Below are 25,478 nucleotides of genomic sequence, written 5' to 3' on the forward strand. Positions count from 1 at the left end.
CTTGCGCAACCAGCCAGTCAGGCTTTGCACTGTATAATATATGTACAATATTATTATTATATAGTTTATTTTCACTTGCTTTGCCTGCAATACCACAAGTAGTCACTGGGGGCATCTAATGTTTGATACAACTAAGTCCTTAGAATTCTAATACTGTATATTATTTCAATGAGTCCTGTCAAAGTCAGTGATAGATAACCAATGGCAGAGCGGCTTCTATGAACTATATTACTATTATATATTTTATGTTTCATTTGTTTTGCCTTCAATACCACAAGTAGTCACTTCGGGGCAGCTAATGTCTGATCCAACCAAGTCCTTAGAATTATAATATATTATTTCAATGAGTCCTGTCAAAGTCAATGATAGGTAACCAATGGCAGAGCGGCTTCTATGAAAAATATTATGGGATATATTAAAAAAACAGCAGCAGGGGGGGGGGGCGTGGCCGGCAACGCGAGAGAGCGGACGCGTGTCTTAGGAGCTCCGGACCCGAACAGACAGAAACCTCAAATAATTCCCTGTACGGAGCCCAAACAGCACACACAGGCCAGAACCCCCAGAGGCTCAAAAACAGCCTGATATCAGGCTATCATTTGAAAGGCCAGCGGCTGCAGCCCAAACCAAGATGGTGTCCGCAGCAAACTGTGCGGAAGACGACTCGGAGGCATCCCAAGAAGACAGGGAGCAGCTCACATCCCCAGAGTCGGATGATCGAATATCAGAAGTGGAGTCTGAAGATGACTCTGCTTCAGTCACTAAGGGAGACATGAAGGACCTCATACAAGAGATACGCAGGGTCTGGAAGGCAGATCTCAAAGAGGCTCAAACTGAAATAGGGGAACTCAGGCACAAAATCGTGGAAGTACAACAGAAAGACTGCACCCATGAAAAACAAATAACAACCACTCAGAAACAAGTGGAGGACCTGGCACAGCAAGTCAGAGACCTCTCACGATCAGTGACCACCCTAGAGACGAGGCACAGAAAGAGGAACATACGGGTAAGAGGGGTGCCAGAAGGAGTTGGGGAGGAGGCCCTGCTCCCATATATACAGGGGGGTAGTGGCTTCACTCCTCGCCAGAAATGACACCAAGGACCTAATAACAATGGCCTTCAGGATCCGAAAAGCCGCGACTGCCCCCTCCCAAGCACCAAGAGATGTTATAGCCACCACCAGGGACAACACAGTGAGAACCGCCATCATGTCTAGGTCTAGAACTCTTGGAACATCTATGAAGGCAGAGCAGTGTCCATATATGGAGACTTACCATTTGGAGTGTTGGCAACAAAAAGACACCTAGCCCCTACTGCAAGGCAACTAAGAGACACCATGATCCGGTACCGCTGGGGAGACGACGGATCACTGATAGTACCACGGGGACCCGAGACTTTCATACTAACCCCAGCAGAAGATCCAAGAGCCTTCCTGCAGAAGCTGAACCTCGGAGCTGCCAACTCGAAAGAGTCGGGACCTACCCGTATACCAAAGGACACAGGGACACGATCTACTCCACATCCTTGACAGGGACGACCTGGACAGATAGGCCCTGTACACACTAGGTCTCCCAGACGCTAAAGAGGGACCTCACATACACAGGTTAGACAGCTGCCTACTCACCTGTACATAGGCGACGGCAACACTGCGCCGAACACCTAGTCACTAACAGCGAAAACAGCACTATCATGCAAGAATATGACACACAGACACACTAGTTACACACAAGACGACAGTCTAACTGACACATTCAGGCCACCCTGCGACTACAAACCCCCGACAGCAAGCAACGAACGCAGTCCCACCTGCAGAGACTGATAAGTACAAAACGTACTAATATTGTATTCGTTATGCTATAATAAGAACCAATGTAAGATGTTCATTGACAACATACCAGTTATCATACTATGAACCAGTTGTATAATGTGGAAATATTTCTAATAAAATATATAAAAAAAAAAAAAACAGCAGCACAGCCAATGATAAGCGCTACGGAATCTGATGGTGCTATATAAGTAATAAAATAAGAAGAATAATAATAAGAAGAAGACATTACTGTTCTGTTATCTATTGGGTGTGATACTTTGGTACGGAACCACATATTTATTCCCAATTATGTGTATTTCTGTCCAAAAAAATGTTTCTATGTATATTAGAGAGCTAGGCCTTGATCTGTTTATGTGCTATATGAATCCATAGATAAATAGATATTTGACTTTTTGTTATTTTTGTTTGTTTTGTTTTTTGTTTGTCTTTCAGGAGTTTCGTTACTAAACAGCCCCGAAAATTCCAGTCCGTCCAGTGGAGATAGTAAGTAAATGAATTTAGGGCATTTATGACCTATTTATTGTTTTATGATCTGAGACTCCTTGTAGGATTGGGGATATGTTTTAATTAAAAGTTAAATGGATTCAATATGTTTTGAGGTAATTAACCCAGAAAAGTTTAATTGATATTACTTCACGTGTAAGACAGCTGTGTTCTGCTGCTTTATTGCCAACAATACAAAAATAACATTAAAGCAAAAAAGAAAGGATGAAAACTCTGAGAACGGATAAAACTTAGAGACTCGATAGCTTGCCCTTCGGTAAATCCCCGCTCAGGTCTTAAAATAGTTTTTGCTCACTTGCGCCATTACAGAGAGAACCAGCTACAAGACATATCAGACTGATCCTACCCATAAGGGCAGTTTAGAACTGTGTTGTCAGGAAATTTCCTCTGCACAAGAGATACTGCAACCCCGACAATCATTTCGGCCTTCTTTATTGCCTTGTCAGTGAGGTGTAGTTGATATGCCTCTAGGTACAGTGAGCACGGGGTCCACATCTGGATTACCCTTTTAACTTGGGGGAAGCCAAGTTAATGCAAAAAAAAAAAAAAAAAGGATGAGACTACGGAATGACAATCTTTAAAATGGCTACTATCCTCAGTTATTATCTCCATATCTTAAAGAACGTCTAGGTCAGGGGTAGGCAACCTGCGGCTCTCCAGATGTTTTGGACTACATCTCCCATAATGCTTTTACAGCCATATTGCTGGCAAAGCATCAAGGGAGATGTAGTCCACAACATCTGGAGAGCCGAAGGTTGCCTACCCCTGGTCTAGGTAATCTCAGTCTGGGCTGTGAAGATTGGGAGTTTGGTTTGCTCTATACCATCTTAAAACTTTCTATAGTGATACCTCTGTATCCGCTGTTTCACTCAAGTGTTGATTGTACACCGTTCTGGGACCATATGAGCTTTCATCACCACGTGTGATCAATTCTCGCACAGTCCTGTCAGTAGTGATGTCGCGAACATCAAATTTTCGCCTCGCGAACGGCGAACGCGAACTTCCGCAAATGTTCGCGAACGGGCGAACCGGGCGAAGCGCCATAGACTTCAATGGGCAGGCGAATGTTAAAACCCACAGGGACTCTTTCTGGCCACAATAGTGATGGAAAAGTTGTTTCAAGGGGACTAACACCTGGACTGTGGCATGCCGGAGGGGGATCCATGGCAAAACTCCCATGGAAAATTACATAGTTGATGCAGAGTCTGGTTTTAATCCATAAAGGGCATAAATCACCTAACATTCCTAAATTGTTTGGAATAACCTGCTTTAAAACATCAGCTATGATGTTGTATCGATCAGGTAGTGTAAGGGTTACGCCCGCTTCACAGTGACAGACCAAACTCCCCGTTTAACGCACCGCAAACAACCGCAAACAGTCCATTTGCACAACCGCAAACTCCCCATCTGCACAAGGTTGGATACCAAGCTAGCCATGTCCCGTTCCTTGTCCTCACTGATGTCATTGAAGGTCTCTTCCTCCACCCAGCCACGTACAACACCAAGGGTCCCCGAAAGGTGACAACAAGCCCCCTGGGACGCCTGCTGTGTTTGGTCTTCCACCTCCTCAAAGCCACCTTCCTCCTCTGACTCCTCTTCTTCAGACTCCTCTCTCTGTGTTGCCTCTCTCTGCATTATTATAAGGTGTGTTAAGTAGTACTATTCCTATCAGTTTAATCCCTGTTACGTCCCTTATCAGGGGACGTGTATATAAGGCATCGATTTTAGGAAGCGGGAGATGGAAAAAGATGCTTGGTCGGTCCTCCTACTTCAAATTTGGGGCACTGCGCATACAATCTAATGTGCCACCAGATAGGAGTGGTGTGTTACGTAGTACTATTCCTATCAGTTTAATCCCTGTTACGTCCCCTATTAGGGGACGTGTATATAAGGCATCGATTTTAGGAAGCGGGAGATGGAAAAACATGCTTGGTCGGTCCTCCTACTTCAAATTTGGGGCACTGCGTGTGCAATCTAATGTACCACCAGATAAGAGTGGTGTGTTAAGTAGTACTATTCTTATCAGTTTAATCCCTGTTACGTCCCTTATCAGGGGACGTGTATATAAGGCATCGATTTTAGGAAGCGGAGATGGAAAAACATGCTTGGTCGGTCCTCCTGCTTCAAATTTGGGGCACTGCGCGTGCAATCTAATGTGCCACCAGATAGGAGTGGTGTGTTAAGTAGTCCCCCTCATCAGGCCTTTTTTAGTCGAATGTATCCCCACTGTCAGTCCCTTCGGGATCCATCCCTCATTCATCTTAATAAAGGTGAGGTAATCTAGACTTTTTTTACCTAGGCGACTTCTCTTCTCAGTGACAATACCTCCTGCTGCACTGAACGTCGTTTCTGACAGGACACTTGAAGCGGGGTAGGCCAGAAGTTCTATCGCAAATTGGGATAGCTCAGGCCACAGGTCAAGCCTGCACACCCAGTAGTCAAGGGGTTCATCACTCCTCAGAGTGTCGATATCTGAGGAGGTTATGGAAGAGGATGGAGTAGGAGGAGTAGAGGAGGTGGCAGCAGGCCTGCCTGCAAGTTGTGGTGGTGTCACCAACTCCTCTGCAGAGCCACGCATTCCATGCTTGGCAGCCGTCAGCAGGTTTACCCAATGCGCAGTGTAGGTGATATACCTGCCCTGACCATGCTTTGCAGACCAGGTATCAGTGGTCAGATGGACTCTTGCCCCAACACTGTGTGCCAGACATGCCATTACTTCCTTTTGCACAATCGAGTACAGGTTGGGGATTGCCTTTTGTGCAAAGAAATTTTGGCCGGGTACCTTCCACAAATTTTTTGAACGCCTCAGACTCCACCAGCTTGTATGGTAAAAGCTGGCGGGCTAAGAGTTCAGTCAAGCCAGCTGTCAGACGCCGGGCAAGGGGGTGACTTTGTGACATTGGCTTCTTACGCTCAAACATGTCCTTGACAGACACCTGACTATGGGCAGATGAGCAGGAACTGCTCAAGGCGAGAGACGGAGGGGCGGATGGTTGAGAGGGGGCAAGGAGGACAGCAGTGGTTAACGTGGCTGGAGATGCTGGACAAGGAGGAGGATGGCGGCTTTGAGTTTGTGTGCTGCTTGTACTCATGTGTTGATCCCATAGGCGTTTGTGATGTGCGATCATGTGCCTTCGCAAAGCAGTTGTACCTACGTGGGTGTTGGACTTCCCACGACTCAGTTTCTTTTGGCACAGGTTGCAAATGGCATCACTGTTGTCAGAGGCAGACACACAAAAAAATGCCACACTGCTGAGCTCTGCAATGACGGCATTCTGGTGATGGCAACAGCATGCGTTGATTGGCGTGCTGTCTGGCTGACCCCGGGTGCCAATGCATGCTGTATGACTGTGCCACTAGCTCTTTGCGACGACCTCCCCCTGCTTCCAACTCGTCTCATCCTCCTTCTCTCTGTCTCCCAATCTGAACTTTCCCCCTGTTCTTCTTCTCTTATAGCGGGCACCCACGTGACATCCACGGATGCAGCGTCATCATCAACCACTTCACTTGTATCTGACAACTCAGCAAAGGAAGCAGCAGTGGGTACAACATCATCATCATCACACCGTACGAGTGTAATGCTGCCTGACTGAGACATATCCCTGTTATCTACATCCTCTGGCAATAATGGTTGCACATCACTCATTTCTTCCAACTGATGTGTAAATAACTCCTCTGACATACCAAGTGAAGCGGCTGTGGTGCTAGTGTTGGTGGTGGCGGCAGGTGGGCGAGTGGTAACTTGAGAGGTGCCCGAAGCTAAGCGAGCGGAAGCTGTAGAAGATTGGGTGTCCTGTGTTAGCCAGTCAACTATGTCCTCAGAACTTTTCAAGTTCAGGGTACGTGGCCTCTGAACACTGGGCATTATTCTAGGGCCAAAGGGAATCACAGAACCACGACCACGACGGCCCCTGCGGGGTGGCCTGCCTCTGCCTGTCACACTGTGCCCTGGCAGGCCCTGAAACGCACACTCGTGAAGGAAACTGACTGCTATTATATTATAGTCCAAAAAGTTTTTGTTTTTTTTAAATGCAAGCTATTGTGACACCAGTGAGTGAGTGGTGGCACTGGGCAGGCCCTGAAACGCACACTAGTAAAGTAAACTGACTGCTATTTTATTACAGTCAAAAAAGTTTTGTTTTTGTTAAATGCAAGCTATTGGGACACCAGTGAGTGAGTGGTGGCACTGGGCAAGTGGGCACAGTATACGCTGTGAGCCTGACACACACGCTGGCAGACAACTAACTGCTATTCCATTTATCACAGTCAAAATTTTATTTTATTTGTTTTAAATGTACACTACTGTTACACCAGATATGAGTTGCACTGGTGTGACACTGTGCCCTGGCAGGCCCTGAAACGCACACTAGTGAAGGAAACTGACTGCTATTATATTACAGTCCAAAAAGTTTTTTTTTGTTAAATGCAAGCTATTGGGACACCAGTGAGTGAGTGGTGGCACTGGGCAAATGGGCACAGTATACGCTGCGAGCCTGACACACAGGCTGGCTGGCAGGCAGGCAACTGCAATTACCTTATTTATTGGCGTATAACACGCACTTTTTCTCGCTGAAAATAGGGGGCAAATGATGTGTGCGTGTTATACGCCGATATACATATTTTCTGCTCCATAAGACGCACTTTTTTCCCCTCAAAAGTGAGGGGAAATGTCTGTGCGTCTTATGGAGCGAATGTGAAGGTTTACTTACCTGTCTTGAAGCGTGGGCCGGTGTTCAGCGCGCACCGCGGTACTGGAACTTCAATTTCAGGTTCCGGTTTCCGGCGGGACTGAAAGGAAGTGTGCACTCCGTGTGCACATTTCCTTTCAGTCCCGCCGGAAACCAGAACCTGAAATGTAAGTTCCTGTACCGCGGTGCGCGCTGTGAAGCCGGCCCATGCTTCAAGACAGGTAAGTAGTTATGGGACAAGGGGAGGGAAAGTGCACTATGGGACAAGTGGAGGGGGGGACACTATAGGAGGGGGGGAGAACACTATGGGATGAGGGGGGGAACACTATGGGAGGGGGTGGAAAATACTATGGGATGGGGGGAGAATACTATGGAAAGGGGCGGAACACTATGGGATGAGGGTGGGGGAACACTATGGGAGGGGGGGGAGAATACTATGGGAGGGGGGGAAATTTCCTTCTTAAAATGAGGTGCGTGTTATACGCCGGGGCGTGTTATACGCCGATAAATACGGTACATTACACAGAAAAAAAAAAAGCAGACTGATGTTCTAGCCCTAAAAAGGGCTTTTTTGGGGTGCTGTCCTTACAGCAGAGATCAGATGAGTCCTTCAGGACTGTAGTGGACACTGAATACACTAGCCTAGCTATCAATTTCCCTATCAAATCAGCAGCAGCTACACTGTCCCTACTCTGTAAAATGGATGCTGTCCAGGAGGTGAGAGGGTCTGGGAGGGAGGGTCTGCTGCTGAATGGCTGGAATGTGTCTGCTGACCGTGAGGTACAGGCCAGGGGCAAAGTTTACTCAATAGGGGGCGGACCGAACAGCGCATGTGTTCGCCAGCTAACAGTTCGGGACATCACTACCTGTCAGCACTCGTGGTATCACAGTCTAACTGTGCCAAATTGATACATTTAACTATATCATCATGTACAGCACTGTACTGTACACAATGATAATGTTTTATTTATATACAAGTATACATAGTGTTTGCTACATCCATGATTTCAGGGATCCGCAGAGGTTGAACTTGGTATGTTTCCCCCGCGGATTCAGGGGTCCTACTGTATCACTAATGCAGATCTGTTGTCTTTCCTTAACCATTTGTTTCTAAGTTCTAATCAATTAAATATAGATTTTAATTTATCTATGGGTTGCTGTGTGATTTTAATCTTCTCTTAGATACGTTTCTTGATACAACTCCAGAAGCCCATCCACCTTACCAACATACCCGTACTATCCAAGGTAAAAGTCCAGGATCCCTTCCTCATATTTGTTCATTGATAATAGTTAATATTTGTCTTTTTGGAACGACCATCTTAAAACATGGGTACTTGAGTTAAAACATATTTTACTTAAGGGGGAACTGTCATATGTTTTTTAGTATCACGTAACCTATCCATTAGGTTTCCTAAATGTGTGTTTACGACTTGTGAAAAATTAACATTAAACGTAATTAATAGACTTGCCCTTGAAAAAGACCTTTTGGTCAAAACGTTGCTGCTGGACATTGTCTTGAAGTGCCTGGACCTTTTTTCTTTTTTGACTACAAACTATCTTGGTGCTGGCCCTTGGTTCAGTTGCACCCAGGTCTCCACATATGTATGAGTGCAGTTTGGATTTTGAACTATTTTTTTGGAAGATTAAAATTTATTCGGGACACTAGAATTTCAGCCAGATGTCGGTTCAGCTTGGTGGAATTTCCGTGTGGGAACCGAATCAGAAGAACGAACCAGAAATATGTGAAAATGGGGCAATCACTGTGCTGCAAAACGACATAGATATGATATAATATTGGGTGTTTTTTGCAGTACACTGATAGAAGCATTTTCACAAATCAAGTTGAGTAAAAGAAAGTAATAGAGATAAATACGGTTCCTCCTGTTTATTCATCCATTGTTGACTTCTCATTTCATCTGTGAATAAAAACAAGTTCAGGGACTGTGCCCTAGCCATCAATCATCTATTCTTTGTTGCTGTAGGCGGAATTCAGAATACGTTCGGCATCGAGTGGTTCAGTTATTACATAATTCAGGTAGATTTTCGTGAATTTGTCCAGACACCTGATCTGCCCAAATTTACCAGAATTTAACCCAATACATTCACACCCATTAACCAAACATTAAAGTTCTTCAATCTGCATAAGTGCTCCTAAAAATCCTGACTTGCCTGTTTTATTTTTAAAACATTTTAGTATATTTTTAAAAATTATTTTTATGATGTTTTTTTTATTTTTTATTTTATTATTATTTTCTTAATCTCAGTATGAAATCTGCTTTTTTGACATTCTTTATTTTTGTAGTGCATCGTATAACAAAGCAAGGATACATAGACATTTCTCAAAAGACGTAAACGACAGCAGCACTTTTTGTAATTTATTACAATTACATCAGGAACATCGTTCTATGTAGGTAAAGCAGAGAGAGAGAGAGGTAACTGTAGTTACATTTCAAGATATATAGAAGAACTCACTGGGTCTAAAAAAACAAAAACATTTAACACTAGCAGACAGACACTCAAATAAAAGAAAATAACATAAGAAACATTGCAGGCAAGTTTCAGTGTGTAGCAGTGGTGCCACTGGGTGTTAGCTGATAGTGGAAGACGAGGAATTAAAAAACAGTAAATATAAACTCTAAGCACATTATTAACTAAACTTTTGCAGGTAATGTGAAAGGAACAAACAGAGATGTTGTCGGCTTTAACCCCTTAAGGACCAAACTTCTGGAATAAAAGGGAATCATGACATGTCACACATGTCATGTGTCCTTAAGGGGTTAATCAAACTACGCTATCAATTCAATCAATCAATTGTTGTATATGCAGCAGGCAGTTAGTCATTAGCACGTTGTACAGCAGCTCCCCGCATCTTCGGCTCCATGTCATGAAGGGAGCCAGTGAAAATCCACTTTTAACCATAATCCCGCTTGCGAAGTCTGGAACTAATAACTATTTCCTTGTATTTTAGGTGAAAAAAAAGTTGTTTTGAAAGAAGCAACAAAAAAGCATAAATCTTTACCTCACAATCGGCCAGGTAAGAACAAACAAAAACGTTGAAAAGTGTCTTTCAAAGTTCCAAAGGGAAGGATCGGGTCACCTTTCTCATGCAGAATAGGTGTTCAGAGCCATAATTACAAGTCAGACTGCAAGATATATATGGTGGGATTTGTAACCCAGAGCAGTATGATAAACTCACCTGAGAGTAAGTTCTTACTTGGCGGAAGTTGGTTGATGATATTGGGGATCAAGTTTATGAATTTCAGTGATTTTGACCAAGGCAAGAACTTTCAGGCGTTTCTTCTCATCTTAAGTGGTTTCTCCTATTTAGGGATGCACAATTCCCACCTTTGGGAGTTCTTGCGAGACATCCTCCTCTCACCTGATGACAATGATGGGATTTTGGACTGGGAAGACCAGGAACAAGGAGTCTTCCGTGTTGTGAAGTCAGAAGCACTGGCCAAAATGTGGGGCAAAAGAAAACGTAATGACAGGATGAATTATGAAAAGCTCAGCAGAGCTCTACGGTGGGTATGACTGATCTCCTTTGAAAGATCTGAATCCTAGACCTGGTCTTCTCAACAAAGACCTCAAGACATCCATCAGTTCAGGATTTAGACTTTCCACCATTCTATTCCAGTGAGGATTCTGACAAAATCTGTAGTTTTGTTGTTCCTTGAGTACAGTGACACTTTTAGGTTTTAGCTTGATCTAGGTCCAGTAAAGTCAATATGGACTCCATGACCACACTCACCATCACATTCTCACATGCCCCCTCTTCCCCCAACAGTCTTGATTTCAGAAGGACAATCTTAATTTTTTGGTCAGTCTCAATTTTCATTTCCTGCCCTGCCATCCCAACTTTATTCCCTGGTGTCCCACTTTGGTGTTGACTGACCTGGCTTATTGGCAGGCAGCCTGGCATGCATTTATGCCCGGCTGACCTGCCAGTATTCCAGGCGGATCAATCCTTTTATGGATTAGTTTTGCCAAAACCCCAATCGCTCCCTAGTAGTGTGTGCATGTTTGTGAAATTGTTTTTTTTTAACATAGATTCTGCTTTGTGTGCAGGCACTATTATAAGACTGGAATCTTGGAGCGCGTGGATAGGCGGCTTGTGTACAAATTTGGGAAGAATGCCTATGGCTGGCACTGACAAAAGATCCTGAAAAAGTCTCGTCTGAAGCTAAGCATTTTATGCTATAAACTTTAACATGGACTGGACTTGGTTGGGCCGAGAACCTCCTCATCAGTAACTATATTTCTACGATATTGGATACCACCAATGTGATTTCCTAACGCAAGGAAAGGATTCATGAGCACTCATTCTGGCTTATAATTTATGCTTTGTAAGTACTAACCAAAAATATCACAGTAAATTAAGCACTTTTAAGACCCATTTAATAACACAGGCGGGTAGCCAGGGTCATAATGCCAATTAGCCAATCAAGGTCTGCCCATGGAACCATTAGCCTAAGGTCACACCTGCTACCTCCTCTCCTGCAAGTTAAAACATCCACATCCATGAATTCTACATTTTGTAAGGAGGCTAGCACTTCTTCAAGGGGTCATTGAGAGCTATGGCGACGCAATCATTTTAATATATTCTGTCTTTGGTGTCGTTTTTTTTTAATAACTTTCAGGGTCTAATCAATGGAATTGCATCAAACAGCAACTGAGTAAGACATTTAGTCCCCTAGGTACAATGCTTTTAGAGTTACATTGTAATGAACACATCTGTTACATCTGGGGTTGCCAAGTCCATCTGGGATTCCTGGACACTAATCTCTATGTGAAGTGCAGCTGTTTCAGGTTATCCTATACCTGTAGTTGATGGACTTAGAACTGGAATGTGTGTCTTTGATGGCAGTAGACCTGTGAAATCCATATTTTTCTTGACACATATATTTAATTCTGATGGGTAGTGCATTGAAAGTGCAGCCTGGCAGTGTATAGCCTTCATATAAAACAGTAGAGAAATCAATTAATTAAAGTAGTTATTTTGTGATCCCTACTTGACTTCCCTTTTGCATCATACGAATTCTATATATTGCAAGAACAAAATCATGCACTGTCAGTTCACATGAAGAAGAGAGTCAAAGGCTCACGTATGAGTTCTTAGAATGCAAATTTAAAAGGAACAATTCAGACACCATAACTGCTAGAGTGTTCTGTAGTGTTTATGGTGCCTGCAGTGCCTTGACACCCTTCCCACCCATTTTTGTAAGTTGTCAAACTGCCTATTCTCTTGCCGAAGCTCTAGAAAATAAACCACGCAGTGCAGGGTTTAGCTCATTGGCTAAGAGAGTTAATCTGGTGCAGGACTCAGGAGGCTAATACAAACTCCTAAGCAGGAGCTTCCAGGTCTCCTAGCTGCTGAGAGGGGGTTGGAAGCAGCGCTCAGTGGAACCCAGGTAATAAGTTAAACCATTTGAAAACGGTTTCACTGTATACAATGAGAAGGGTACCAAGGCACCATAACTTGTACTGGAATATGATTTTCTAAAAAAAAAAACTATACTTATACATTAATTTGATAAACAAATCATAACAATGATCTGTTTATCAGTACTTAAAGGAACTCGATGGGAACCCAGACTATTACATCTAAATTAATTATATGGGTGCCATTCCCCACCCCTCCCCCTCCCCCTGTTCTAACCCTACAAGTGAAAACATTGTCGTTCTTGTTTTCTTTGTAGACTTTAAATCCCTCTAGTGGCTGTTACTCAATTGGCTCTAGGGGGCGCTTCCTCTGAAATAGCTGAGTAAAACTTGACTTTTTTTATTAGATGGTCTCATAGAAACCATGCAATTGGTGTGGCGTTTAGCCAATTGTGCACTAGCCTTCCATGAATTCCTATGAAAATACAATTAATTGGCTGAGATCATCCATCTTGATGATCTCAACCAAGGAGGTAGGAAGGCAGTGCGGAGACTGTCGTTGTTGGGGAGAAAAGGCAAGTAAAAGGCCTATTTTATGCCCTGCAGGTGGGGCTAGGGGACCTAAAATGTTACCAGGGCTCTAGAGCATTAGGAATACATATTTATATTTCTAACTCTGTAGTGTTCCTTTAAAAATAATCAACATTTGCTTTATTTCTTACAGCAGAAAAACAATCATACTTTAAAGTTTAACCCCTTAACGCCGGATGACGGACCAGGTCTGTCATGCTGGGGAAGCACTTAACGCCGGAGGACGGACCCGGTCCGTCATGCGCTAAAACTAACCACAGATCGATGCAATCGCGGGGTTCACGCTCCTCCGGTCTGCCTCGGATACCGGGAGCACCAGATCGCGCTGTCCCTGCAGCTGTGATCGCTCTGACAGGCTGTCAGAGCTAGCACATGTGCTGCAGGGACTTCTGATTCGCCTCCCTGTGCTGCCACGTTCAGTTTGAAGTGCAGGGAGACGGATCAGTGCTGCTGATCTTCTCCCTGTGTAAAAAAATAAAGTAAAAGTTAAATCCCACCCCCCTCTCTCCTAATAAAATAAACCCCTTACCTGCCAATTGATCACTCACTACAGTGACCAATTGGCAGGGACTACATTTTACTGTGATCTGATTAATTTTTTTTAACTTTTACATTTTATTTTTTTAATCCTCAAGGGTTAAATGTATTTTATTAATTAATTATAAATATAAAAAAACATTTTAAAATTATATATTTAGCTAGCTGAGGTGGGTGGAAGTTAGTGGGGAATTGGGGAATTTAGTGTTAGGCTAGCTAGGGGTTAACGTTAAAAAAAAGTTTTTTTTTAAAAAAGCTTTAAAAAGTTATTAAAAAGTTTTTTTTAAATGTTTTAATAACATTTAAAAAAAAGTTTACCTTCCTACTTTCAAAAATGCCTAGCCTGTGATAATTTAAATTAAGCATATGCCAGCTTTGGGAAACGCTCCTCACAAGAATACTTCCTCACTGTTAATCGTTCTGTCTTCATCTTATCTTGTGTTAAAAAAAAAAAGAGGCTCACAATTTTTGGAGATGATGTATAGTGAAATATGATTTCCCATCGTGTATGAAGCATTATTGTCTCCCTTTCTTTATTCTGTACCCGAATAATTTTATGCCTCAATAAAAGAAAGATATAAAAAAAAGGTTTAAAAAATCCCACCCACCTTTACCCAGTCCTAATAAAAATGAACCCCTTCCCTGCCAGTTGACCACTGCCTACAGTGATCAAAATACAGATCACAGTATTATACTGTAATCTGATTTTATTTTTTTTAACCCCTGAGGGTTAACTTTTTTTTAACCCTCAGAGGTTCAAATTATTTCATTAATTAATTCAAATATTTTAAAATTATATATTTTGCTAGCTGGGGTGGGTGGAAGTTATGGGAAATTTACTGCTAGTGTTGCTTACTGCTAGTTAGGGGTTAACGGTAAAAATAAAAAGTTTATAAAAAAAAGTGTAAAAGAAATTTCAAGAAAGTTTTAAAAAGTAAATAAAATGTAATAAGTAAACAAAAAAGTATAAAAACAAGTTTTAAAAAGTAAAAAAAGTTTAAAAAAGTAAAAATAAAATGCATAAAAAATGCTAATTACCACTAAACCTGGAACAAACTAGCTAAAAAATTATCCCACGCTAACGTTTAAAATATGCCTTTTGAAATACCCTGGGATGTCTTCTTTAAGAAATGGTATGCCTTTATGGGATAGTTGGAATATATAACCTGCTAAAATACTCCAAATTGGGACCTGGACACAGCGTAAAAATTCTAAGTTTGAAAAAAACTGGAATGGCTGTGTTTCAAATGTGCTCCTTCAATTATCACATATATCTGGCAAAGGTACATACGGGGACATTGCTGTACTCAGACGACATAGCTGAGCAACATATGAAGTATTATACAGTTGTAGCACACATAAAGGAAATAAAGGTATGAAAACTGCTATAGATTATTCATTTAACAGCTCAAGAACTTAATTCCAAAATTCTCTACAATTCTCTACAGAACTCTCCAACTTAGCAAAGCTTGATATTTTTCCCAGATGTTTTGACTGGTTTCCTATGTCAATTCTAAAGTTATCACAGCTTGTTGTTTTTCTTACATTCCTGAAAAAAAAACATGTAAAATATTTTGTAAAAATGTGAATACAGAATACTTTTTTTTTGTGAATAATACTTGTATTGAGCCTGCAAATAAATGTATACAATAAACAAGCTTGGTTTATGTACAAGTAATAGTATGTACAGAATTGAGTCCACGGGCCACAAGAAGTACCTTCACCAGTATTAAAAGTTTGGTCCTGAAATTGCATTACCATAACAACTGTCTTGTAATTTTGCTAGCCATAGATATGTTGGCTGGATTGTGTAATGTTTGTCAGACTCATGTTAGGGTTCTCGACTACCCACAGTTATTCCAGTCTAAGTTCATGCTTCCTCATTGGAGGCACCTGGAAGCCAGTGTAGTGGTTATGGTGTTTAGAATGTCACTTTAGAAGATTATTAGAAAAAGTAAAAAAAACAACTACTTAATTTTACTTTTACCAAAACCTCAGCCTGTGATTACCTGCTATGCCGTAACTTTGCGAAATTGGCACAACCTATCATGATACATAATAAAATAGGGTAATTTGAGAATTAAAACCTTGTTCACTCTTAAAATTCTGCATCTTTTATATAAACTATAAAAAAAATTGCTAATGAGGTGCCCAAGGCAGTCATATGGGAAGTGTTTCATTAGGGGATATCTCATCAAAGTGCTATCCACAAACAGGAACAGGGAGTTGAGATCAAACTGCTGTTAGACAGGATTGTCTTTCGAGACCATGTCCTGGCACGTAGTTGGTTAAATGGTCTGATCTCGCAGAAACAATGGCTAATTTTTTCAGAAATTAAAACGCTTCTTCTATGAATATTCAAATAAATGCGGCTGCCTGCTAGCGTGTCAAAAGTCGATCTCAATGCCACGTTCATTCTATCCACAAGACTCAAGCAACAATAACAATAACAACTGTAAAAAAAACTATGCATTTGCTGTCAATCAAATCTTCAAGGAAAGATCCATCGTCAGAGAATGCTAACGCCCTAGAGGATTCTAATCCGGGAGAGGAATTGGAATGGTCACTAAAATCTTCTCAAACTGGCATGGCAATGGACTCGGGCTCACCCTTAAATACTGTAAGACATTTTTGAGAGCTGCTGCTCCCCCATCTTCAGGCAAGTTTTAAGGCACATGCAAATCAGACAGATCACGATTTTACCCAAGGAAAGGAAGAACCAGTGTCTGTACTCCAGCTAGAGACCCATTTTGTTGCTGAATACAGACCTCAACCTTTTCAGCAAAGACCTCAGTATGAGGATACAAAGTATAATCCCAGAAGTAGTCCACCCAGATCAACTGGGGTTTGTGCCCGGGACGGAGGTGAAAGACAATACTTTAAGGAGGCTGCATCTGATGCATACAGCTGGATGTAGAGCAAGCTCTCCTCTCAACCGAAAAAGCCTTTAACCGGCTGGACTATTATTATGGAGACACTGACTCACGTGGGGTTTGGCCCAGCAATGCACTTGGGGTCATTGTACTCATGCCCATGGCACGGATTAGGGTGGATGGCGTTCTGTCAAATCCAGTCCACCAGCCAGGAGTGCCCACTCTCGCAGCACCTCTTCATATTACAATTGAAGCCTTTATTGGAGGCAATTAAGAAGAATGATGGCATTAGAGGGATTGAGGTGGAGAGTATGGAACTCCTCCCCACCCCTTAAAGTAGCCACGTATGTGTACGATATGATGTTTTTCACGAGTCACCAGGAATAACTATCCCTAATCTTCTGTCATTATTCTTGGAGTATGGCAATCTGGCTAATTGAATTTAGATAAATGATACTGAATGTGACGGTCTCTGCCACAAACTCGGCTAGACTGAGATGACAATTCATATTTAGATGTGCAGAAGTGGTCAAGTATCTGGGGATCTGGATCCATAGGGATCCCGATCAACTGTATCATGGAAATTTCCTTACTCTCCTTCGGATCATACAGGAGGATCTGAAGTCCTGGGAAAGTTGTATGTATCATGAGTTGGATGCCTCAGTGTGTTCAAGAGGAACATACTCTCACGGCTTTTATATCTCATGCAAACCATCCCAAGTAGGCTAGGGAAGACAAACGTAAATTCTCTAGAAGTCAGAGGGTTTGTATGGGTGGGGAGGAGCTCTAGATTGAAACTGGTTGTAATAGGCTAATTTTAGCTTTAGTATAGCTGGTATTGGGGAAAATGGAAAAGTACTTTAGAAATGATATTACATTTGGCGAAAACTAAAAAGTTCTTGAGTTAAGGATTAGGAATTATTCCGGTTAGAAAACCAGCAGAGCACAATGGCCTGTAGGGTTTGTTTCACACATAAAATTCCATGATTAGACAAGTCTCAATTCCAGAAGAAGAATGTTGAAGTTCTTTTTGTATCAATGCTCTACTTTATATGTCTGTATTGTATTTCTTGCATTTGACATGAACATAGAAGGAGGATGTCATGTGCCATCTCTTTTGTTCTAAAATGTCACCTTAATTCCTCTAAAACGTACTAATTAGTTTGTTCCTAAAATTCCTGCACAGAAATGCAAGGGAAACTCCAATAATAAATAATGGTTGTCAAATTTTGTGTGACCAGTAGATGGAGACAAAGTACATTTTAACCGAACAAGTGCCCTTTCACCCAGCATTCCAGAGGGTTACTCCAACCACCATGACCACTTGATAGGTGTCAGTATATGCAGTGTTTTAACTTGAAACACCGCACATATTCAGTTTTTAGCAATTATTTGCCAGGAGCAAGTTGTACCTTTAGCACACATGAACTCAGTTCCAGGTTTCCTAATGTCAATTCTGTGCACAAATTACGTCTGTTGCCAGCGCGCCTGTGTGCGCATCGCTTTTTTTCTTTTTTTTAAACCTCCCTTCTACCCACTTCCTCCGCCTCCCTCCCTTGCCAGCTCAGAACGCACGCACGCACGCACGCACTCTGAGCTGGTAATTGATTAGATTTATGAGAAACCTCGGACTGTACCGCACGCGGCCCCAGTGACGTAGAAAGGAGCCGCGAAAACCAAGAGCTTCGTCCACCTCTGGATTCAATGTTAAAAATATTTTTTTTTTTAAAAGGTAAACCGTTTTTATGTCAGGTTTAACAGCGAGTTTAGAGGGGGAACCATCCCCACAATGCCCAGTAGGGCATAGTACACCAGAAAGGGTAACACAGGATAATGCGTGTAACAAGAATAAACAATGTATACAATAAGACAGCAACATGTCTGATTACAGTATATATACTGTGGGATCAATACGTTGACATTTCTGAATAACATGTACAGCGAGCAGGTTTGCCACAGTCCTGGTTTAATCAGCTGAGTTTATAAAAAAATACTTCAATGCTTTATGGATCAAGGGGAGTCTGCAAGACGCCACTCACTAAACATCAAACTCTAGCAAATTGAAAATGGAATTGTATAATGTACACAATTATTGACAAGAGTAGGTGCAGAATTTTTCCAAATCCAAAGCTATATTTGCCAACATTTTGCAATTCAGTTTTCAATTCATTAGAATTGTGTGTTAGTTGATCGAATCTCTGTAGTGTCCATCGCACTTTTTATTGACCATTATGAAAGTGTTTAACCAGGAAAGGTACATGTAGTTTTCAAGTACATTCTGTGATCCAGATTTTACTATTGCCCAACTTACTGGTATTCGTTTTATCGATCTCGGATGGGTAAAAGGATGCTTTTGGCCAGCCGGGAATCTAACAGCTAAAGTGTATACATTTATTTGTAAAACGTATTGATTCCAATTAAATATTACTTTACGGCAACCATAACACATAGACGCACAGAGCAGCAGTTACAACGGAATATACATATATATGAGAAGCATGAAATGTGTTCACTAATATCCCCCCAACTGTCCATATTTAGGAGGGACGGCCCATATTTAGGGCCTAAATCCATCTATCCTTTTTTTTCTACGAGCTCCATTTTGTTGGTGTGTCTGAGTATATAAAAAGGAGCTTAACAGCAATAATACTCCCTGTAATGTGTCTTTAAACTACAATAAATGTGTTTAGAAATCAGTCTGTGCAAATAAGATACATTGTTCTTTTTATAAATTAAATTTTAATTACATAAATTGTTATAAAAGTCACCTAGAATTTCTCAGAACAGTCACAGCCCTAAAATTAAACAGCCCCTCCTCGTCCATTTCAAATGTTGGAAGGTATGCACTAAGTGCCTTCATGACCTGCTAAAGGTGTCTGAGTTGGAGTCCACAGTTGCTCAAGTGGCTGGGATTCACAAACCGCGCATAGCAAATAACGAGAACTCATCAATGTATTGAACGACTGCTTACTGGACAATAACATTTGCCACCAAACGATTTATTTTCCAGATTCACACACGGTTATTCAGCAAAGTGTGAATTTTTGGTAACTCAAAGTGAATTTAAAATTTTAGTCTAAATGAGCGAATTTGAAAAAACTCCCCGTGTTCTTTCTATTTTTCAGTATAGCTAGTTTGGTGTAAAATTTGAAATGCACTATGAATTGCTGGAATTTCACACCTTTGTAAGTGACCCTCACAGACGACATGCACAGACAAGCATTTCAAACATCTGATATCACAGCAGCTCCTGCTAGAGCAGTTTAATGGGTTGTAGACAGGGTATTTTTTGCAGGCCAGTTGCCGATGACTTACAGTGAGTACCTGAGCCATTGCCATGGATTTTAGACAAAACAGATTTTTGCTGTGTAGACCTGGACCTCACAACGAAACTGTGTGACCTGTAAAACTTAAGCACATGGCGTGCTGGAAAAACACAGGAACGAGTTTACTCGACAGAAGCAGGGCCTGATTTGCCAATAAGCAGCTGCCTATGAGTGTCTGATGAAGGATGTCTGATTGGCCCTGATAAAGTGCTTTTTCATATTGAGGTCCACTAGCTACCCAAATCTACAGTCAGCAAGCATGTTGCTATGAAATAACACAGAGAGGGATGGGTTTCCTTGTAATGTGTAAGATACAGGTAAGCTGCTCTATGGAAGGAGAGTCAAATATAAAAAATAGGATGAGGTTGTTGTGATTTGATAGCTGGGTGAGGTCCTGCACATGCAATATAACATATTTAAATACAGGGGTCTCTGAGAGTCTTCCAGATTTTATAAATGCATGCACTGTAGCTGTACTCTGTTAATACAGATAGAGGTCTGAATTGGTGTTATAAAACTGTATGCATAGCTATGTCAATCAGCATCCTTTACTTCAGACAGACTCTGTACGATGAATATATCTTTTAAAAGAGAACTCCAGACATATCGTTCTTTTTAGCGTACTGAGGTGCTTTATGTGTCTGGAATCTGCAATTTTTTTACAGTTCCTAAAAGATGTCAATTTTAATAGAAATCTGTATTTTTATAACTGGGGATAGAACCCTCTCCGAGTGACAGCCAGGGTGATTTTATCCTTTTTCCATTAGTTGTACAGAGCTAATGAAAGTGGCAGGCGCGTTGTGCTAGTGCGCATTCCCATTCCCCTTCTTAATGAGTCATTTCAGGAGGGATTGCAAGGGCTTCGGACAGCAGATCTGCAGCTTTTCAGGAAAAAATATGCAGGAAATATACGTGCACTTTTTCTTTGGGGTTATCTATACACTAAATAGTTGGGAGGAAAAAACAAATCAGTGGAGTGTTTTATTAACATCGATGCAGCAGACCATTAGCTGGTGAATTTGTCTAAATCTAGTGACCAACGGCCAATGCACAGAATGGGATCTCTTGGCAGAAGAAATGGGTCAAGGTAAATTTTATTACTAGATAATTACACTCTATGTTCAGCCGAAAAAAAAAGAAGAAAAAAAATGCAACAGAGAATGCAAGCTCTTCAGAAGTGCAGGGGTTAAAATCAGTCATAATGCCCCTCAAACTTTGCAAGAAGACTCTTCGAAGATGGACTGCCCCGTGCTAACGTCACACACATCGAACATAATTGTTAACTGGCTCCTAAAAGTCAAGTGAGAAGAGAAAATACAGTTATTACACGCATCTGCTCTAAAGGACAACAAATGTAGTTTAGATATATTGAGTATCTGCTCATTAAATCCCCTGTCACAGGGGATTCTGAAGGATACAACCACCAGTGGGGACAGAGCGTTTCTTAGTGGTAGAGGATTAATAGATAAGTAATATTTATAATCCTATTTGTAGGATATTGAACTAGTTTGGAACCCCATCAACTAATGTTCCATTTTTAAAAAATAATTTACAGGACAGTACCTGCAAAAAAAGAGCCAATAGGAAACTGTGGCAAAGTTCTAAAATTTTAACCAAAAGAAAAAACAAAACCTAAAAAAACAAATGAAAAACAATGGACGGATATCTGTAGTGATTGCTCTAGAACAGGGATAGGCAACCTTCGGCACTCCAGATGTTGTGGACTACATCCTCCATAATGTTCTTACACCCATAATGCTGGCAAAGCATCATGGGAGGTGTAGTCCAAAACATCTGGAGTGCTGAAGGTTGCCTATGCCTGCTCTCGAACAAAAGTAGGCAAAATGTAAATCTCCAGATGTTGTAGGACTGCAAATCCCATGATGCTCTGCTATTCTAGAGGCTGATAAAGCATAATGGCAGTTGTAGCAGTTGTAGTTCTACAACATTTGAGGATTAACCTTTTGCCCAACACTGCTCTAGAATGTTGCCCCCGATGGTCTCCTATTAACACATTTACAAACATTACGCAATGTTCTACATAATAAACACTACTAGTTGACAAACCTCATAGAAACATAGAAACATAGAATGTGACGGCAGATAAGAACCATTCGGCCCATCTAGTCTGCCCAATTTTCTAAATACTTTCATTAGTCTCTGGCCTTATCTTATAGTTAGGATAGCCTTATGCCTATCCCACACATGCTTAAACTCCTTTACTGTGTTAACCTCTACCATTTCAGCTGGAAGGCTATTCCATGTATCCACTACCCTCTCAGTAAAGTAATACTTCCTGATATTATTTTTAAACCTTTGCCCCTCTAAAGAGAGACTTGATTTCCTTTGACCGTCACTGCACACGGTTCTACAGCTCTGCCTAAACATATCCTCAACAGATTTGGCAGTTCCTGTTAAATTCCTTGATATTTTTTCGTATGCAAATTTTCTGCTGTAAATAATTAATTCTAAAGTTGGCCTTTGCACTTCAACCAAGACAAGCTGGAGGGAAATTCTACTTTAAAGACTCCGTACCTTTACTCCTTCTTCTGCATTATATTTATTAAGTAGCGCTTTGATACGAGCACCAAAATTGAGATCAACATCTGTGAAGTTTTTCACCTGGAAAGAAGCAAAAAATTATGGTTTAATTGTCGGTCAAGATACGTAGAGTCTATAAAGTCTTCCGAAACATTATGGATTCAGCAGGACTGTCCTAACTACCGACTACGCTCTTCCAACCAAAAAAGTTGTGATTTTCGTCAGTTACCATTAGTTTAGCAGACGTCATCAATTAGTAAATAATAGTGTAACATCCACATTGTAAAATATAGCTAAACTTGAATTCTATAATAGCTGCTATTTTTATTACTTAGCTACAATTTGTTTTCATTTAACCACAGATGCTTTTTAGGTAAATAAACCCATTTGTAAAAGATTGCTGGCCAGATTATTCACTAAACTCTAAATTGTCAACAAATAAATTATGGTAAAAATCAATGCAAAAATTGCCATGTTGTGATTATGGCTTAGTTTGGGAATTTTTTTCCCGATCAGTTACTGTTTTTACATTCAGATTTAATTTGCGAAAATTCAGAGTTTAATTAAGAACCCCATTATGTGTTCAAAGTCTCCTATAAAGGAGAGCCAGACATTTTCCCAAAAAGATGTGCATTGTGAAAACAAGATACAACACACATTGGATACAATAAATAATTAATTAATTAACTAATAATAAAGAAAGTGATTAGAATGCCGTACTGGCCTAATCTAAAGGCTCACTTCCTCTATAATTCTCTCTCTCTCGAGTCCACCACTTTCGTATCAAGAGACATACATTAGCCATCGCTATCTGCACTGCTTCTCCCTGCTTCATCGGTGTCATTTACAAAAAAATGTTACTCACCGCTCGTTCTTGAATGAATGGCCGAGCGTCTTTCAAGCTCTGGGCAATGTTTTCACACAGCCTCTTCCTCTCGTCCTCACTCAACGTTTTGTTGTAGAAAGTTCTAACCTGAATTGTTAAAGCACAAAACCAAAAAATAAACACGTTTACTACTAACGTTCATCCACGCATTCCCCAAGTGTTAAATGTACTAGTCCTGGAGTAATAACATCTGGTGGTTGATGGTGTGGACAAAGGGGGACCTTTGCCTTGTTTCCTCCATATTCCTAAGTAAAAGCATACCTGGAGCAATGCCTCCACTGGTTGCCTTGTGCCTAGGGGACCAGAAAGATTGACTCCATTCTATTACTAGCAACCCATAATGTAAGTACACACTCAAAATTCAGGAAATGTGGCCATATGTAGTACTTTGATATTGATGGAGAGATGGATGGACAAACAGACGGACAGATACTGTTGGCACTGAAATGTTGACTATTCTGTATTCACAGATTAGGTGTTAAATAAATCAGCCATTGAGTGCAAAGTGTGTTTAAAAGTGTTACATTTGGATTTTTTGTGGATCTGCTTTTTTTTTTTTTCTTTTCTTAAACCCACTTCTTCATAAAGAACACGATTGTGATTTTCTGACCTGGGAAACATTGTCTTCATCATCAGCGCTGTGCCGAGCAATATCCCCCGAGACGTTACAACAGGTTTCTTTGAATGTGGAGTGATCCCGCAGGTGGCAGAAGCTATTTGGAAAGTAATTTGGCATGCTGCCTAAATAACAATTAGAACAGGTTACCAGGAAGTTACTGTATGTATCACAGATTCAGGACAAATATTTACTGTGGACGCATCCGTCACATGGAAAAAAAGCAAATATAACAATACAAAACATAAAAGAAACTGTGCCTGGTTTATTAGTTGTCCTATGTTTAAAAATATACAGTAATATTTACAAGCTGGGAGTGCACTGGGCAGAGGGTGGGATAACAAACACTCAGTTGGCTACTAAAATGTGTTTTTTATACCTTTTTTTCTCTCTCTCTCGGTCAATTATTTATTGTTAAATATCCCCATTGCATAATTATAAAGTGCTGCAGAAATTAGTGATAATATTCTGAGAACTGCAAAAATAGTTTGTAGGTTTTTTCTTTTTGATAGTTTGTAGGTTTTTTCTTTTTGATAGTTTGTAGGTTCTCTTTTTGATAGTTTGTAGGTTTTTTCTTTTTGATAGTTTGTAGGTTTTTTCTATTTGATAGTTTGTAGGTTTTTTTCTTTTTGATAGTTTGTAGTCTGCAGTAACCCATAGAATCACTAGAGGGCATCAAAGACCGTTTAAATTCATTTAAATGACGATTCTTTTACTCTACGATATGAGTTTATAAAGTTAATGTGTTGAGATACTCAGAATAGAAAATTATATTTTGGGCACAATTGAAGTGTTATAGATTTTCTTTTAAATTAAAGATTACTATATATATTCAAGGCCCTATTCCACGTTGGCGTCCTGTTGTAAAATCTGGCAATACTCCCTAGGACATTGTGTAAACTTCGCTCCATGGGATTAAATTTGCAAGGCTCCCCTTATTTATCAAAAACAGATGTTTCGCAGAGTTTACACAGCAACTGCCTACATCACAGGGAGCGCAGGAGGGTAGCAGGGCCATATTCTGTGCATTTCAACTATATTTATTTTCCTTTCCATTTTTTGTTTTTTATATGGCATCTACCAGGTCCCCTAAACCTACGTAGTGAGTGGAACATATCTTGGCGATAAACTAATGCAGGGATCTCTGCTAGAAAGGGATTTATGGGATAAGTGTCTCTAAATAGGGAGGAAACGGCCTGTAAGTAAACCTAACAGTGCATTAAAGGAGACTTTAAATGCATGTATCATTTTATATTTGTTTATTTACTTTTTTTTATGCACGTATACAAAATTGTGCTGGTGCTTACACTGTCCCTTTAAAATCTCTACAATTCACTGTTTAATTGACGAAGACTAACGCTTTCGAAGTAAAAAGAGGTCTTTTAAAAGTCAGGTTAAACAGTTGATAAAAATGATGTAGCAATTAAATTAGAGAACCACCTTAAATTTGACCCCTTACCTTTAACGAACAAACTAGTAAAATAGTAGAAATGTTTAAAATGTTAGGTAACATGGCAGCTATTGTTTCGTTAGGAACGTTTGTGTACTTTGGGTCAGCTTACAGTCATGAGCTTGCAACGCCCTGCTGTTTCAACAAGATAATAAACAAAGCACTTATTTAGCTGTGTGATTCTATCAATCGATCAAACAGCATCAAGTCCATGTGAGGTTCGTCTGGTTTTATAATGGGAGTATCTGTAATTATTCAG

The 25,478-nt window shown here is 40.8% G+C and overlaps 2 protein-coding genes across 2 annotated transcripts in view; one reads left to right on the forward strand and one right to left on the reverse strand.

Annotated features, from left to right (window-relative positions):
- Positions 1 to 11,451, forward strand: part of ELF5 (E74 like ETS transcription factor 5) — a 28,963-nt gene extending 17,512 nt beyond the window's left edge. Inside the window, exons 4-8 of the mRNA XM_063438750.1 lie at positions 2,258 to 2,308; positions 8,200 to 8,262; positions 9,986 to 10,051; positions 10,346 to 10,541; positions 11,086 to 11,451. Coding sequence (XP_063294820.1) covers positions 2,258 to 2,308; positions 8,200 to 8,262; positions 9,986 to 10,051; positions 10,346 to 10,541; positions 11,086 to 11,170 — 461 coding nt within the window. The 3' untranslated portion in view covers positions 11,171 to 11,451. The remainder of the gene's footprint in view (positions 1 to 2,257; positions 2,309 to 8,199; positions 8,263 to 9,985; positions 10,052 to 10,345; positions 10,542 to 11,085) is intronic.
- Positions 11,452 to 20,692: 9,241 nt separating this feature from the next.
- LOC134578876 (catalase-like) overlaps positions 20,693 to 25,478 on the reverse strand; it is a 32,682-nt gene continuing 27,896 nt past the window's right edge. Inside the window, exons 10-13 of the mRNA XM_063437957.1 lie at positions 23,764 to 23,890; positions 23,133 to 23,240; positions 22,262 to 22,348; positions 20,693 to 21,016 (exon numbers count right to left, since the gene is read on the reverse strand). Coding sequence (XP_063294027.1) covers positions 20,984 to 21,016; positions 22,262 to 22,348; positions 23,133 to 23,240; positions 23,764 to 23,890 — 355 coding nt within the window. The 3' untranslated portion in view covers positions 20,693 to 20,983. The remainder of the gene's footprint in view (positions 21,017 to 22,261; positions 22,349 to 23,132; positions 23,241 to 23,763; positions 23,891 to 25,478) is intronic.

This window comes from Pelobates fuscus, chromosome 12, assembly GCF_036172605.1.
Source record: "Pelobates fuscus isolate aPelFus1 chromosome 12, aPelFus1.pri, whole genome shotgun sequence".
In the NCBI taxonomy this organism is placed as follows: Eukaryota; Metazoa; Chordata; class Amphibia; order Anura; family Pelobatidae; genus Pelobates; species Pelobates fuscus.